Source organism: Podarcis gaigeae (genome assembly GCF_964106915.1).
Source record: "Podarcis gaigeae genome assembly, chromosome: 2".
Taxonomy (NCBI): Eukaryota; Metazoa; Chordata; class Lepidosauria; order Squamata; family Lacertidae; genus Podarcis; species Podarcis gaigeae.
Window position 1 is genome coordinate 33853542 of NC_139679.1, and position 17404 is coordinate 33870945.

Genomic DNA, 17404 nt, shown 5'->3' on the forward strand with positions numbered 1-17404 from the left:
GGAGAGAGAAGGAAATAATTACAGTATATACAGTTAATCTCATTCATTATACAAATGTATTCTGACCTGATGCAAATTTCCCACCAAAATTGTTAGGCAGTGATGTAGATAGGGTATGGAACTGGTCTTGCAACAAACTAAGGACTGTGTTGGAAGTGGTTTGCTATTTCCCAAAATGATTGCGCCAACATGACTAGCAAATCCACAACAGTACAGAAATGCAAAAGCCTATTCAGCATGCAGTGGCAGTTTCAACATACCTCATCCTCATCAAAGTTACTTTATGCAACATGTTGGTACCAAATTAATGATGTGGGAATTCTGAAGCTCTGTTGTTTTCCTTTACTGCTTTTCACTATTGCCCAAGCAGAATTTTGCTGGGTCTGGTATAACCTTGCAACACCTCTTTCTTCTCTTCCCACAGTTTCATTGCTCAAACTCCAGGATTGATTGGTGTCCTTTAACTTCTAATAGTTCTCTTGTTTTAAGTTGTTGTTTGTTTGTTTTACATTTCTGGCTACTTGATTTGTATTTATGATCAGATATGCCAGTATTGCATGGACATGTGTTCTGGAGCATGTCCAGCACAAGGCAGATAGGATGGCGAGGGCTTTTGAAAACCCAGCCCTATGGGGAATGGTTGAAAGAGTTGGGGATGTTCAGCTTGGAGAAGAGAAGGTTAAGGGGGGGGGGTACGATGGTCATCTTTGAATGCCTGAAGTGATGTCACATAGAAGATATTCTCTCTTTCTCCAGAGGGCAGGACCAAGGGATTGCAGGGAAGTAAATTTCAGCTAAATGTTCAATTAATGAGTTCTGTCAGTAGAAGCCCTGCACAAATATTTCTGCTTGTGCAATGGGGCTTTCCCCCAGTGCTCCTTGTACCCCCAATAATTGGCTTGGGATGTGTGTGTTGTGAGAACCGCCAGAACAACATGTAGAGGGAGGAAGGGGATTTTTCCACCTGGCAAGTTGAAAAGCAGGTGTTGATGGAATTATTTCTATAGCTGTGCACTGAATTCTTCCCCTAGGCTGTGTACATTTGTTGTTGTTTAGTCGTTTAGTTGTGTCCGACTCTTCGTGACCCCATGGACCAGAGCACGCCAGGCACTCCTGTCTTCCACTGCCACCCACAGTTTGGTCAAATTCATGCTGCTAGCTTCGAGAACACTGTCCAACCATCTCGTCCTCCATCGTACCCTTCTCCTTCAGCCCTCCATCTTTCCCAACATCAGGGTCTTTTCCAGGGAGCCTTCTCTTCTCATGAGGTGGCCAAAGTACCGGAGCCTTAGCTTCAGGATCTGTCCTTCCAGTGAGCACTCAGGACTGATTTCCTTCATTATGGATAGGTTTGATCTTCTTGTAGTCCATGGGATTATCAAGAGTCTCCTCCAGCACCATAATTCAAAAGCATCAATTCTTCGGCCTTCTTTATGGTCCAGCTCTCACTTCCATACATCACTACTGGGAAAACCATAGCTTTAACTATATGGACCTTTGTCGGCAAGGTGATGTCTCTGCTTTTTAAGATGCTGTCTAGGTTTGTCATTGCTTTTCTCCCAAGAAGCAGGCATCTTTTAATTTCGTGACTGCTGTCACCATCTGCAGTGATCAGTACCTTTAAAGCACATGCCCCCACCCCTCTAAGAATTCTGTTCACTGTAGTTTGTTAAGGGCTGCTAGGACTTGTAACTCTCTGAGGGGTAAAACTAAAGGCGCCAAAATTATTTGAGGGGAAAATGTGCTTCAAATGGTATAGTCTGTATTGTACGCAGCCCGAGAGATAAGCAACTCATTGTTCAGAATACTGCTTCTTCACATCTAACCCTGCTTCTAACTCCACCCTATATAGAAGCAGGCATATTTGCATCAGCATCTCCAACCATCACCTTGCAGAACAGGAGCAGCACCTTTCTTGAAAGAGAAAGGCAACTATAGGTCAAGCCTAGAAAAACGGTCCATTCTGGGGGTGGCAGTTGAATTAGCTCGTGGATTTACCAAACAAGAAGAGGCACTTGCTGTTTTGATCAGAAGGCTGCTTGTAAATTAACTTTCACAGAAGCCAGTCATTTCATCTAGAACTTTCTGACCTCACAGGATTCCTGAACAGTTAAGAAATCCTTTCTCTTGGGATGATCAACAATGTATTTAAAAACTGAAATGCACCTAATAAATGTTGGTTACATAATTTCCTGGTTGTTCTGTATGCAGTTCTTGGCAACAGTGTTTATGGGGAAAGCTCTTCCTACTTACTAACACCTTTGCTTTTTTAGGTACTTCTCTAGGATGAAAATTTCTAAATTAATCAGGAAATTTAGTTTAAATCTAAGATTGCTGTGGAAGAGATGTCCAGTAGGGGACTCCACCACTTTCCACTCACATCAATAGGGGTTCAGCTCTGATGTTTGTTTTGCTTGCATTATATTGTGAGGTCATTACAAACATACACTCTCTGTACTACTTCTTTAGCTCTTGATGACTGAACACAAAGAGTGCTCACTAATGGCTCATCATCATTCTGGGGGGAAAGTGACAAGTGGGGTGCTACAGGGTTCTGTCCTGTGCCTGTTGTTTGTTCAACGTCTTTATAAATGACTTGGATGAAGGCCTTGAGATGATGCTCAGCCAATCTGCAGATGCTACCAAACTGGGAAGGGCAGCTAATGCTGCAGAAGACACAATTAGGATTCAATTTGACCTTAACAGAATGGAGGAGTCAAAACCAACAAAATGAATTCCAACAGGGACAAATGAAAGGTTCTGCACCTAGGCACGAAGAAATATGAGATGGGGTACACCTGGCTTGCCATGGTGTGAAAAGGATCTTGGGGTCTTAGGAGACCACAAACTTAACATGAGTCAAGAGTGTAATGCAGCAGCAAAAAAGATAATGCTATTCTAGGCTACATCAACAGAGGTATAGTGTCCTGATCAAGGAAAGCAATAGTTCCACTCTATTCTGCCTTGGTCAGACCACACCTGGAATACTGTGTCCAGTTCTGGGCACCACAATTTAAGAAGGATGTCTACAAGCTGGAAGCTGTGCACAGGAGGGCAACCAAGATGGCCAATGGTCTGGAAACAAAGCCTTACGGGGAACTGTTGAGAGAGCTGAGTATGTTTAGCTTGGGAAAGAGGAGACTGAGAGGAGATATGATAGCCATCTTCTAAAGGGCTGTCACATGGAAGATAGAGGAAGCTTCTTTTCTCCTGCTCCGGGGCTAGGACCTGAACCAGTGGATTCAAGTTACCGGAAAGGAAACTCCAACTGAATGTCAGAAATGCCTTTCTGACAGTAAGAGCTCTTCAACAGTGGAACAGATTCCCATGAGAGGTGGCGGACTCTCCTTCACTGGAGATTTCTATAAGCAGAGGTTGGGTGGCCATTTGTTATGGGTGCTTTAGTTGAGATTCCTGCATATCAAAGGTTGGACTAGAATATCCTTGGGGTCCCTTCCAATTCTATGACTCTAAGAGGGGTTTTTATTAAGCAGATACAAAGAGGGGAGAGCTGCCCTTCTATTTCTAGACAGAACAGCCTTTGCAGAATCTACTTTTTGTGTTACCGGCTCCATTGCTTTCCAGTCTGACATACTAAAACCAAGAAAGTGTTTAAAGCTTGCACAAAACTGTTGGGCCCAATATGAGGCTAGCTCCCACTAGCCTGCAGTATACTATTGGCATAAGAAACTTTTATGTGCATTAAACAAATAATAATGTGGCTGTCAGTATCAACATGAAGTACAACACCGCAGATCAAGACACTCCCTAAACAGGGGCAAAGGTAAAAGGGATTTTTCTCATGTTCCTTTTGAAAAGCATCATCTTCTTATTTTTAAGACACTCCCTTTAGCCAGCAGCTTACTATCTAGCTTTGGAACCAGAATGGTGGTTCTTCTGAGGGTTGAACTAAGACAGAAAAGACCTAGGTTCAAATGTCTACACAGCCGTGAAGCTCACTGGATGACCTAGATCAGTCACTATTGCTAGGCCTAATCTACCTCACTGCTTTGTTGTAAGGGTAAAAGTGCATGGGGGAACCTTGTCCACCACCCTGAGGAAGTGAGAGATAAAAATGATAGTAAGTACAGTGGTACCTCGGTTTAAGAACAGTCTGGTTTAAGAATGAATTGGTTTACAAACTCCACAAAACCAGAAATAGTGTCTTGGTTTGAGAACTTTACCTCGGTCTAAGAACGGAATCCGAACGGTAGAAGGGCACCGGCAGCGGGAGGCCTCATTAGGGAAAGTGCTCCTCAATTTAAGAACAGTTTAGGTTTAAAAACGGACTTCCGGAATGGATTAAGTTCGTAAACCAAGGTACCACTGTAAATAAATCTTAGGAGTAGTCCGAGCAGAGTGGTTACTCTTTAAGGAGGTGGTTAGTTTCCTCCAAACCAATAATGGAAATGAAACTAAAGTGTTTTGTTTTTGTTTTACTATGGATACCCCAAGAAGCCTCTTATTAAGAAACACGAACCACTCAACAGCACAGCACACAGTGTACATTGGAGAAGCACATACATATCTGTTAAAAGGTGAGGCAGCTTACTGCAAATTCACAGAGCACATGTGTAAGACTCCAAGAGTATTCCGTTAAGTGGCTAACAGAATGGACTTATCTTTGTTTGAAACTTCTGCTGGGCAGAAGTCAGTAGCTACAAAGTCTCTTTGAACCATCAGACACAAAGAAACGCGGTGACATAATGAATTTACGCATTGTGGTAAAGGTGGTTGGGCAACAGCTGACTTTCAGAAGGGCTGTGTTCCAGGACTGGTTGAATGTGGTACATGGGAGTATGGTCTGCAATCAGTCCTACAATACACAGGATTGGAGCCACCCTTGTACAGTAGTACCTCAGGTTAAGAACTTAATTCATTCTGGAGGTCCATTCTTAACCTGAGGTACCATTTTAGCCTCCTGCTGCCGCCACACTGCCACCGCGCAATTTCTGTTCTCATCCTGAGGCAAAGTTCTTAACCTGAGGTACTACTTTTGGGTTAGCGGAGTCTGTAACCTGAAGCATCTGTAACCTGAAGCGTCTGTAACCTGAGGTACCACTGTACTGATATCATGTTACGCCTACATCAATGCATTGAAACATTGAAACAATGCATATGCAAAGCATCACTTGCAATAGTAATTGCACAACATATTTATTTTGCATAAATAATTATGATTGCAAAATCATTGGATTTTTTTGTACAGACTTTCCTAGACTTAAATCTTTGAATGGCAAAGATATCCTCCTTGATATCTGAAAAAGCCACTACAAAAGCATTGAAGAAACCACGAGAAAAGCTAGGTAAACAATGCCAGCAATACATTATTCAGTAAAACCAGTTATTACAAAGCACTATACGGCAGTGACCCTCTTGATGCTGCTGTGCTCAATCTCCCATCAGCTCCACCCAACATAATCAATGGTCAGGCATGATGGGAGTTACAGTCAGCCATAGGCTCTCCATCCATGCTATACCGTTATAGCATGCCTCCAGGGCAATACATCATGAACTTGCTTCTGCAAATCAGTGACCTACCATGGACACAAAATATACACAAATGTACATGTATATATTTCCACAGATAACCATTTCTACAACACACAAAAATTTAGGCTATGAACCAAAATATGCTAATTAGGGCAAAACTCCCATTGAACTCAATAGGACTATATAACACAGCATTTAAATTTTGGACAAAAGTGCAAGAAGATTGTCTTCTCCTGAAAAATGCTCAGCCTTACTCGGTTTTGTAATTTGTGTCAGTCTCCATTTCATCCTTCTGGGGCACAATGTATCTGACAGAGTGAGTCTGCATGTCTGCTCAGAGGTAAAAGCCCATTGAACACAATGGTGCTTCCAGCCAAGTACATAGGTCTAGGAATGCAGCCTGTGATACTTCTATTTCTGTGGAGGGAACAATGAATTGCTGCACAATAAACAGCTGTATAACAATACAGTGTACCTCAGGTTACACACGCTTCAGGTTACACACTCCACTAAGCCAGAAATAGTGCTTCAGGTTAAGAACTTTGCTTCAGGATAAGAACAGAAATCGGGCTCAGGCAGCGCGGCAGCAGCGGGAGGCCCCATTAGCTAAAGTGGTGCTTCAGGTTAAGAACAGTTTCAGGTTAAGAACGGACCTCTGGAACAAATTAAGTACTTAACCCGAGGTACCACTGTATGCTTTGGTCCCCCCCCCCCCCAAAAAAAGCAGGACCCAAGTATCAACATACATCTTCCAGTGGACAGAGATATTCTCCAGGGCTGGAATGAGTAAGACTCCAACTTTGAAGAAACAGCCACATGCTCTAACAGCCTCTAGCAATTGCCTTGCTCAAGCTTGTGTATTGGTTTTGCCCAGCATTACAATGGTGTGGCAGTTAAGGGATTGGAAAAATACCTGTCTAGTCAGGTTTGCAGCACCAGGGAGTAGCCTCACCTGCCCTTAGAAGTCAGTAGGGAAGAGGTTTTCTTTTTTTATTCCTATAAAAATGCAACTGTTTTTCGGTATGCCAGCAATGTGTCTGAGTGCTGAACACGTTCCCAAGTACTTTGCTTCATCGGTTCCAGTGGGAATGAACGCACGTGCATCTGTGTGAGAAGTGCTGCTAGTTTTTAACCCGGCAGACATATGCAAGCACGTGCCATTCATGGGTTTGAACCTGCCTCCGGCAAGTTTTTGTTTTGTCCCTCAATACACAGGGACTGTTGGCATCCATCTGTCTTGAAAGACAACGCAGAAGCGCGCCTTTGGGGGATGAATTGCAACATTTCATTTCGGGTCCACGCATGTTTGATAATACGCTGAGAACTGAGAAAGATGATCCCCCAAACCCCATTATATTTTACTTGGAAGTTTTGGGATGCGTGAGGCAAGTCATCTCCGCGAGTTTCTGCCCTCCAGGTTGCGAGGTTTGGGTTCCACGTGTAAGCGTGACTGTGCTCATCTACGGCAAGGCTGCGCCTCCAACCAGGTCTGCTAACCCACATCACATAGCTCCTGCCTTCTGGCCCTCGGCAACCCCCCTCTGAGGAGTCTGCATCCCCACGTTATGCTGCTGGTCCACACACACACCTCTTAACTCTTTCTCCCTCTTTTCGGGTGCCTTTCTCCACCCCAGACTCTGAAGGCAATCCACCCCCATCAAAAACAAGAACCCATCGGCAGGAGGAGAGTTGCGCATGCAGAAACTTAGGGACTCCCCTCCTCCCGACCTTTCCATGCCCCATGCCTTTAAAGTTCACTTAAGTGCCCGAAAGTTGCAGGCTGGCCATGCCCGATGCCCGCGCCTGTGTTTCATTAAATGATCGTCCTTTCTTGAAACAACAGACATGCTCTGAAGGCAGATGAGGGAAACTCCCTTGACTTCCTTACTTATTTGGGGAAAACGAGAGGGATGCGCTGGCCTCCGAGGGCCACCGGGTGATCATGGATTGGCAGGCGGCGGCGAGGAGGGAGGAATGCTTACTTACCCAGAAACTGGATCCGCAGAAGGCGTCCATGGTGCAGCGGCCGGCCAGAGCAGTCTGGCGACCGTCCCTTTTCGCCGCGCTGCCTCCGCTTCTTTCTGAGCGGCTCCTGGCTCGCCTTCTGCTTCCCTTCCGCCACGCTAAGGCGGATGTTTGCCTCGCACGGAAAGGTGGGCGGGGAAGGGCTCGCCCAGGCAGTGCCGGCGCCAGGCTAAGCCGCGACAAGGCTGGGGGGGGGGGTCTTTAACTGCTGCGCTCTTACTAAACTTCCCTTTTTGCGGACCAGCTCGGGCAAGGCCCGCGCCTGGATGGGAGCGCGCGCGTTCGCGCCGTAGGAGGGCGGTGGGTCGGTGGATGATCGGGCCTCGGCGTATGAGGGGAGCGAGGCCACGGAAGCCCGACCAGCTGCTGAGAGACTTGGGCCCCCTTGGGTGGCTGGGCGGTGTTCCGTGGTACACAGCAACACACCACCTTTTCCCTCTCTGCAGTGGGGCAGCTAGGGGAGGGGGAAAGGTCCAAGGACCACCCACCCAGAGAGAGCGAGAGAGAGCCAGGTGATATGGATAGCTGCGAAAAGGCTCTTCCTCGACACCTGGGCCAACATGGGCATCCTGCCAGGGCCCATCAAACCTGGCTCTGGCTGCCACAGCATCCTTTTTAAAAAGCAGTTTATAGTTAGGGGACAGCTGGCTGGGCAAGTACTTGTTTTTGTGGGGGGGGGGGTTCCCTTGGTGAAGGAGCCAGGCAAATTTGACAGCGAGTTAATGGGCTGTAAGTTCCTTAGTATAACAAAGGAAGTGGCTTTGTGCCAGAGGGCAAATGGGTGAACCCCACTCCCTCACCTGGCCATTAGCAAGAGTTGAGGTGTGTGTATGAGAGAGAGAGCGCACTGGGCTGGAAGCTGACTGCCAGCAGAAGCCTGAGAGTGAGAGACATGCCTGATTTCTGCTTGAATCCAAGGCTGTGGCTATTGCAGAAGCAATACCTTCCGGGCTCTTAATGCTGTGTGCCCCTTCATAGTAGGCTCAGGTTGTTTATGTGTGTAAATAAAACTAATATTATACAGACACCACAGGCTCTGCTTCCCTTCATTTCAAGGAAACCGAACCCTGGGACCCCTCGAATCTTGTACCGCTAGAGATTGGAGATGGTGTACAACACACCATGTGTGTTTTCTCTCTCTCTCTCTCTCTCTCTCTCTCTCTCTCTTTTCCTACAACAAAACACACTGCTTATCCCCAAATATGCTTAGCACTGGAGAAGTTGAAGCCAATAGTGTAGCGCAAGGCCCCTCATGATAATCACAACCAGGCCCCCTCACAGTTATGCCTCTTCTAAGATTATGCAACCTGGTAAAATTATACAGCAATCTTACACAGTTATCTGATACAGTGGTACCTCGGGTTAAGAACTTGATTTGTTCCAGAGGTCTGTTCTTAACCTGAAACTGTTCTTAACCTGAGGTACCACTTTAGCTAATGGGGCCTCCCGCTGCCGCCATGTGATTTCTGTTCTCATCCTGAGGTAAAGTTCTTAACCTGAGGTACTGTTTCCAGGTTAGTGGCGTCTGTAACCTGAGGTACCACTGTAATAACAATTAGGGATGCCTTGCAAAGATTAATGCAGAACACCATGTGCAAAATCATTTAAAAGGACTCTGGGTATTGTGTACCTTGACACCCAGAGATGGATGCCATTTGCTGCTCTTCTTCGGGTGTCAAAATGACTTGGGCCAGCCCTGCTTCTCCTAGGAGTATTGGAGCCAGCCGAGTGGCTTATGAGTGTGTGTGTGTGTGAGAGTGAGTGAACCAGAGATGACAGTGGCTGCCCCTCCTGTTACTTGTTCACCTTTGGTTTCTCTGGACAGTGCAAGGGGGGGGGAGGAGGACTGCGCCCTGTGATACTGCCAAGAGTAAAGGTTGTTGCCTCTGCTCTCTTGGTGGCATCACAGAGAAGATGAGGCCCAGCTTGTCCAGTCCACCCACTAAGGCTTCCAACGGGAGTCGACTGCATGTACAAGGAACAGTCTTTCCCCTCACTCACCTGCACTCTCTCGGTGGATAGTAAGTCGAAGCATATTGGGTTCAGGGAGAAGGTTAAAAAGGAGGGTGACAATGGGCCACTCTCTTGCTCACTCAACTGCTTTCTTCTGCTTGGCTTAACAGATGAGCCCAACCTTCCTTGTCAGGAAAAAAGAGGGAAGGGTGAGCAAGCAGTTGTCACGGGCCTGAAGGGAAGGAGAAGAAATTTGACTTGGTTCACATTTTAATGCAAAACTTCCTAATCCACAGTTGGGGAAACAACGGGGAAACTGAAACTGTTGTTCTTAGAAAAATCACACTTCTCTGAATTTTGCAATGCAGTTTTGTCTTTTTCAATTTTGCAGCTCTTTAACAAAAATAATGTGTAGTAAAATGCAAGTATTTGGGGGATAACATGCATAATACTGCCTATGTTAGTGAAAATAACATACAAAAATACATTATATTATGAGAAAGTGCTTCCAAAAATGTGCAAATTAGGAAAAATATGGTCTGAAATGCTGATGAATTTTCTTGAGGCACTTTTTAAAATCACAAACTGATGCAGAAATGTGGAGAAATGAAATCTGGCAGATTCCTCTGTCCCTAAGTAAGGAGCAGCCGCTATTTACACCTACTGTAGGACCCAATTCTCCCTACTGCACTGCCCAAAGAGAGGGCTAAGCAAGCAGGCAGAGCCTTTCAGCGACAGAAGGCATGCTGAGCAAGAAGACTAATTACTGCCTCCTCTTGCCTTGCCCCCCCCTTTCTGTGTGTCTAGGAGGGGGAGTATTGGACACATGGATGCAAAAGAAGCAGACACGCTGCTTCCAATCATTTGCATTATCTTCTGTCTTTGGACATGTTAAGGAGGCCAAGGGTGACTCAAGTGATCAGAAGCACAGCCTCTGACTTTGCATGCTTACCTCCCCCCTCCTTTAGATGGCCAAGTAGGGAGACTTGGGCTCACTGGGCCCAATTTTCACCACTCCGCATCTGAAAGGAGAGAGCAAGTTTTCAGAGATAATTGCATGTGCAAGGTAAATCACGACAAGTTGAGTCTCCCTACCTTTGCACATAACTTTGCGCAAATGTGTGTTTATGCTGTGAAATGTGTGAAATGGCCTTAAGGCACAAAAGCACAGTGCTTCAGCGGGAGAACTTTGTGCACATTCAGTCACCTAGAGACGTGTTTTAGAAAGACAGAAAATGCAATTATTGGGTGGCAGGGACAACAATACTCTTCATTAACAGACTGACATAAATTCCAGAATAAGGGGGGGGGGGAACAATGAGGACCAAAAGGCAAGAGCAATATCTAATGGGAAGTGTATGTGGAAGGAAATTCATAGGTGTGAAATTGATATGAAACTGCAGTATATAGAGTCAGACCATTGGTTCATCTAGCTCAGTGCCTGCCCTCAGCTCTCCAGACAGGTATCTCCCAGGCCTACCTGTAGATGCCAAGACTGGCTGAACCTGGAACCTTCTGCACAGAAACCATGTGCTCTGGCAGAGAGCCACAACCCTTTGCAATTGCCTTGTTGAAAGAGCACGAAGTTGAGCAAGCACATATATATATATATGTAAGTTGTGGGAATGTTTGAGTCAAGATCCATGTTAGATTCGGGATACTTTCTAATCAGACGAACAATTAGGAATGGCCTAAAAATGTTTTAGAAGCTCCATTTTACATTTATGAAGAAAATATTGGAAAATCTATTGGATGCAGTGAATCTTGCATCTATCTAAGGAAGATGCATTTGACATTTATATCTGAGGGCACTTCTGGTGCTATGAATGATACAATGCAGAACGATCACTGGGCATAGCTTTGCCTGCCTTTGAAGACCGCATCGCCTTTATGATGATTAATATGGAAAATCACAATGGAATTAGCAGCATCGCAGAGCATTTTAACTTTCAACCTTTTTTTATTACTGAAAGTGCATTCTTCATATTGCAAGTGATAATCAAACTGCCAATTGGCAGGTGGTTGCTTTTGGCAATATCTATACTTTTAATATCTTCAGTTTTGTGGTACTTTCCAAACTTCTCTTTTCCCCTTTCCTTTTTAGTAGCAAATGAGCTGGCTTTCCCCTGCTTTCTGACACTGCATTGAGACGATTCGTGAATGCTGTCTCAAAGTAAACCTGAAGATTCAAAGGTGACTGTTGCCCCTCAAGGTGTGTAAGAAGTGCAAGAGTTCGGGAGGGCTGCTTTTCTTACGTTTTTACCGAAGTATTGTATATAGTGTACTGTGGTTTTGTTTTGCCACTTTTACTACCACTTTTAAAACCAGTGTCCTGGTTCACATAACATTTCCAAGCAAATATGTGGGTTTTCTGGAGAGCAGCTCACAAGCACTTTGCTCCTACCTGGTTCGTTTTCCTCCTGCGCTGTAGCATACTGAGTGAAGCCAAGCCAATGTTTAGCTTATCCTGTCATCCAGCTGGGAACTTGTGGTTAAGTTTTCTCTGCAAGGTTTGCTCCTGGCTACAGCTTCTGGTAAGTGTGGTGAGAGCTTAACGACGAGCCCAGTTCAGACAGCTGTGAGCTCCTCTCTGAGAGCCTGCATGTCAGGATGGGCTGATTTGTCAATTTTGGGTTCAGTCAGTTTCTCATTTTTCCAGCCTTGTTGAATTCTCCACATCAGTTGTATACCTCAAGAACATTCTTCAGCATATTAGTATGATTTTTCCCTAATATATATATATATTGCTTTATACACACATTTTTGCAGAGCTCGTTTCCCAAATATAATGTATGTTATTTTCACTCTTTTTTAACACATTGCTTGCTTGGAGAACTGAATTGCAAAATTTGTACAATTGTGAATTTCAAAGTTCTGTTTTGGTTCCCATATTGTTCTGGAAAGTACAAATCTGGCAGCTTAGCCTTTAAATGTTAACTGAATCAAATTTCTCCCCCACCTAGCTGTATGTTTAAACAGTCATGATGAGTCATAGTGTGGCTCAGCATGTTGCATAAACCAAACTAGTCATTAGTAACCCTCTAATTTTTGCCTTTAAGTTGATAGCAATCCAACTATACAGGATGATCACATTACGTAACCTCTGAAGAAATCCATGGAATTTTGTCACACTGTGCCAAGAGCTTCTGGATGAAGAAGAGGAAGAAGAGTTTGGATTTGATATCCCGCTTTATCACTACCCGAAGGAGTCTCAAAGCAGCTAACATTCTCCTTTCCCTTCCTCCCCCACAACAAACACTCTGTGAGGTGAGTGGGGCTGAGAGACTTCAAAGAAGTGTCACTGGCCCAAGGTCACCCAGCAGATGCATGTGGAGGAGCAGAGACGCGAACCCAGTTCCCCAGATTACGAGTCTATTGCTCTTAACCACTACACCACACTGAATCTCTTTTACTGCCCTGTAAGGTAAACTACCGAACTACTGAACTTGATCTGGCCTAACTTTGCCCATCTTAGATGATCTTTGGATCCTTCCAGGCATGAGAAAATATAAAGGGGGATTCCTGCTCCAGCTGAGCTTTGTTAGAGAGCATCAAGGTATTTCTGTGCTCACGTATGATCCTCTTTTCTTTGGTTATTCTCTGATCCTACCTTCTGGTTTGTGCTTTGGTCCTGACGTGCTCTTCAGTCCTGCTGACTGTTTCCAGTGTCAAGTCTGCCAAGCAGTCACAGAGAAGCACACAAATCTGCAAACATGTTTCCTCTTGCTGTTGATTTTGTTGTCTCTTAAATTCTGGAGAAATTCTGAAATACCACATGGTATGGACAAAAATAGACCCTGGTTAGTCATAACCTGTTAAACAAGAGTTCAAAACAATGTCTTGACAGCTGAATTACATCGCTGAACTTCATGGGATAGGAGGACAGAGCTGACACAAGTTCCAAATGAACTTGAGGCTGTAGGCCAGTGGCTGTAGGCACAGAAAGTAGGACACAGAATTGGAGATTTTTGGACATAAAATCCAATATGGTCTACAAACAAGACAATCTCATGTTTGCTCAGAAGATCACGTACTTTCTTTTTTAAAAAAATAGGCTGCATTACTGTTCCATATGCTCACATTAGTATTTTGGTATATACCAATGTTCAGTCAAATATCCATGCTGAGTGCTAAATTAACCACTCAACTGACACACAATTCTGAAACAGACTTTGATTGGAGAACCGAACAGAGTGTTTTGTTATACAGTAACTGCTATGGCAGGGGTAGGGAGACTTCAAGCCTGTGGACTGAATGAAGCCTCTCTCTTCAGCCGTCAGAACTCTGCTCAGGCCACAACCCTTAATGGGACCTCCAAGGTAGCAAATGATTACCTGAAAAAAAAATCCAAGGCAATCAAGCCACATAAAGTAAATGGGCTATATCCAAAGTGCCTTGGCAGTGAGCTCCTCCACAACTAAGTTTCTGTTTAGGTGGAAGCCAGGTATGCTTAATTAGATTTCTACATTGCGACAAGTAGGTGTATTTTTGCTGGTTGCTAGGTGACAGAACTGAAAGCAAATGAGAACAGGCATTTATCTGGTACAATATTTAGATTCTACCTTTCTTTAAAAACACTAAAGGCAGCCTGTGGTAACATAATAGAAAACCATGTATTCAAAACAATAAAAATCAAAGAAACATCATGTGTATTTGGAGAAAAAAGCCACAACAAACTGGAGTGGGGGGCGGAATCATAGCCCAAAGGCTTTCCTGGAAAGTCAGGCTTGGGCTAGACACTGAAAGGTCATCCATGTGATGGATATTGGGAACTATTCCTAGAAAGTGCTCCACAACTAGGGATTGTATCCAATAAAGTCCCATCACCACAAGGTCTTCTGCTTCCACAGTGGGGTTTTCTCTAGCTCACCTCAACAAACATTCTCCTTGCTCCTTCCAAATCAGTTTTGGGGGCTTCCCCAACCCTCTGGAGCAGATTTGGGGGGCACACTGTGAGTGGAGGGGGGCAGTGTTGTTGCACAGGTGGAAGTCCTTGAACTAACAGTATGACTTGGTTAGATGCAGCTTACAGCGCTGCAGCTGAAAAGTCTATCCCATCTTCCCACTGTACTTTGGGTGGCAGAATAGCCAGCTTCCTCCTTTCTTCTTCTGTTAGATCCCAAACACAACAAACCCATCTGTTCATGGAAGGGAATATGGGATCTAACCCCTACCCAAGGTAAATTCAGTTGTACCTCCTAGCTAGCAAAATTGGAAGTCCATGTTAAACAATGACAAATAAATTGATTTGTTATTGTTTAACATGGACTTCCAATTTATTGTACATTAATTTCGGAGCCATTATCTCTTACTTATTTTTCTACTTACAGTTTTGGGAGGATGGGAGGAGAGAATGAGAAAACAACAATGAATTAGCACTTAAAGCTATCCTGAAAACAGGTTTGGACTTCCACTTCACTGGCATAACAATGTATACACAGCTAATAAGTTTCTAAAGGAAGATTTTGGAATAGCTTTTAACCATGGACTCTTCAGTGAATTATTGTCTTTGCAGAAACCAGAGGGTAAAATTCCCCACAAAGTCAACACCCATGGTTTTAATCTAGAACAAACTAAGACAGCACTTGCCAACCTGACACTCTTCAGATGTTTTAGTCCAAAGCACTTGGAGGGCACCAAGTTGCGGAAGGCTGTCTTAAGGCAATCGCAGTAGTCATCTCAGTTACTTGTCCCCCTCTAATTTCATTTCATACAGACCTTTAGGTGTGTCCATTAAAAATGGTGCATTATTTTGATGACTATGTTGTGGACACAGCACTGGGCCTACAGGCACTGAATATATTGTTACATCCAATTTTGCCCATAAAACACTGCAGACTGCAGGGAACAGTGCACCATTGGGCTCCACCACTCAAAGGAACATCTGTTGCAAAAGGACATCAACAAACAAAACATCTGTCAGTCATGTGCATGCTTCCTGCTAGGTAAAACTCAAAATTTACATTTACATTAAATGTCATTAGCGCAGAAACGTCCTACGATGCCATTATTCTTACAAAATGCTTCCCCTTCCTTCTGCCCTGCCCCTAGTTTTCAAAACTGGACTGAAGAACAACAGACACCGTAAAGGAGCAAGATGAATTCTAAATACTTTCTTAGGACTGCATCTAACAGGCCATTAGTTGCCACAGCATTGACAAAAATAAATTTGGCTGTTATGAAACCTCTTAAAGATGTTTGATCCAGAAGAGGCCATTTAAAAGAAGCTGCTTATAAAGGCAGAACATCTCCAAAAGACACACAGCCGTTTATCTCTGTTTTTGTTTTGTTTTTTGTTTCCTGAGTTATAACACTGCTTCCTGTAGTATTTTTTAAAAATCTAAATTAATTTAGACTGGCTATGCCATATAGAGGTATCCAGCTTTCAAATGTCGCATTGGAATGCTTTCCTTATTCATATTCAATGTAATTGTACACTGCTTTAATAATAATGGCCCACATTCACCTGTTTTAGGTGCATTTAATAGAAAACAGTGCTAACCAACATAGCCTAACACAAATGCACAAAAGTAGCTGGGTACATACTGTTCTCTTGGGTGCACGGCTGCATTCAGTTCATGCTCCTGATGTGCACAGAAAATCAGAAGAAACTCCAACATGATAACTGAATTGGATACATTGGAGGTCCATAAGTGAGCAATCTCTCAGGTTACAATATAGTTCACTTTGACCCCAATGTATGACAGAGGCATGCCAATCTAGTTGGATCACTGCTATAATAGACTGGCCAATGTTCTGTCTAGCTCTTCATTCTGCTTTTGCCATTAATCTAAAGAGTAATCACTTCAAAGGAAACATAAAATAAGTTAGATGTTCTTCAGTGACAATCTGAGATTGAGAAATCTTATCTCCCTTCTACCAACCATCTTGTTCAATCAGTGGGCAATTTTCAGTATGTTTGGTCTATTTCCCACCCTCAAAGACCAATAGTTAATTCACATTGGATGGAAGCATATTTCCGTCCATTTTTAAAAAGTACTTTTGTTAAATCGGCTCATTGACTCCCAAGTTTGGAGAATGACCAAGTTCATTTTCTTCCTGCCTGTCATCACATTCAAATGATTCTATTATACATCCATCTAGTCAGGCATTGCTTTTCTAAGCTAAAATTTGCATAACTCTAATTCTAAGATATTAGGGCCTTTGCTTATTAGCACTAGGACTTAATGTTTCCTTTTATTAAAAGCATGCCTTCCATTTTCATTATTGAAAAGCTGCTTTGAAGACTGCTCTGACATCTTGTGATATATTTCTTTAAATATATACTTACAGCATAAACATTCAGTGAAACAGACTATTAAATATATTGTTAATTAGACATATCATCAATTGTGCACATGTGGGTGTTAACAGACAGCGTCAATCTAATTCACTTGACACACATATTGGCTGACACCTCCAGCTCCTTGTTTGATCTTAATTTTAGAATTTGTGCATGAAGTGGAAGGGAAAACTTTTCCAAGCTAAGCACTCACTTCTTAACCTAATGGATATTTGCTGAAGACTAAATAATAATAATAATAATAATAATAATAATAATAATAATAATACAGTAACAACCCTGGGCCACAAGATCACTCATTATGAAAGCCAGAATGTTGTATTATAGAAATGGAAATACTGTATAAGCTATGCTTAAGTATGAATGACTGGAGCACCTTCTAGGAACAATCAAAGGCACTGTATATAGCAAGAAAGACCTTCAAAAGAGTGGTTAAGAATGTGGAACATTTTCCTGGAAGTATCATCATCACCACTTATTACAGTGGTACCTCAGGTTAAGAACTTAATTCGTTCTGGAGGTATGTTCTTAACCTGAAGCACCACTTTAGCTAATGGGGCCTGCTGCTGCCGCTGCTGCACAATTTCTGTTCTCATCCTGAAGCAAAGTTCTTAACCCGAGGTAATATTT

The 17404-nt window shown here is 43.5% G+C and overlaps 1 protein-coding gene across 3 annotated transcripts in view; it reads right to left on the minus strand.

Moving 5' to 3' along the window:
* Positions 1-16543, minus strand: part of ABCC3 (ATP binding cassette subfamily C member 3) — a 78029-nt gene extending 61486 nt beyond the window's left edge. Inside the window, exons 1-3 of one of the 3 annotated variants that reach the window (XM_083727938.1) lie at positions 16018-16543; positions 15190-15355; positions 13082-13234 (exon numbers count right to left, since the gene is read on the minus strand). Coding sequence is in view for 1 of the 3 variants with exons in the window: in XM_083727937.1 (XP_083584063.1) it covers positions 7480-7509 (30 nt within the window). In the remaining 2 variants the exon portion in view is untranslated. Of the gene's footprint in view, positions 1-7479; positions 8071-13081; positions 13241-15189; positions 15356-16017 lie in introns of those variants that run through there. The other 2 variants (XM_083727939.1, XM_083727937.1) reach the window with 2 other exon arrangements.
* Between the last annotated feature and the right edge of the window lie 861 nt (positions 16544-17404).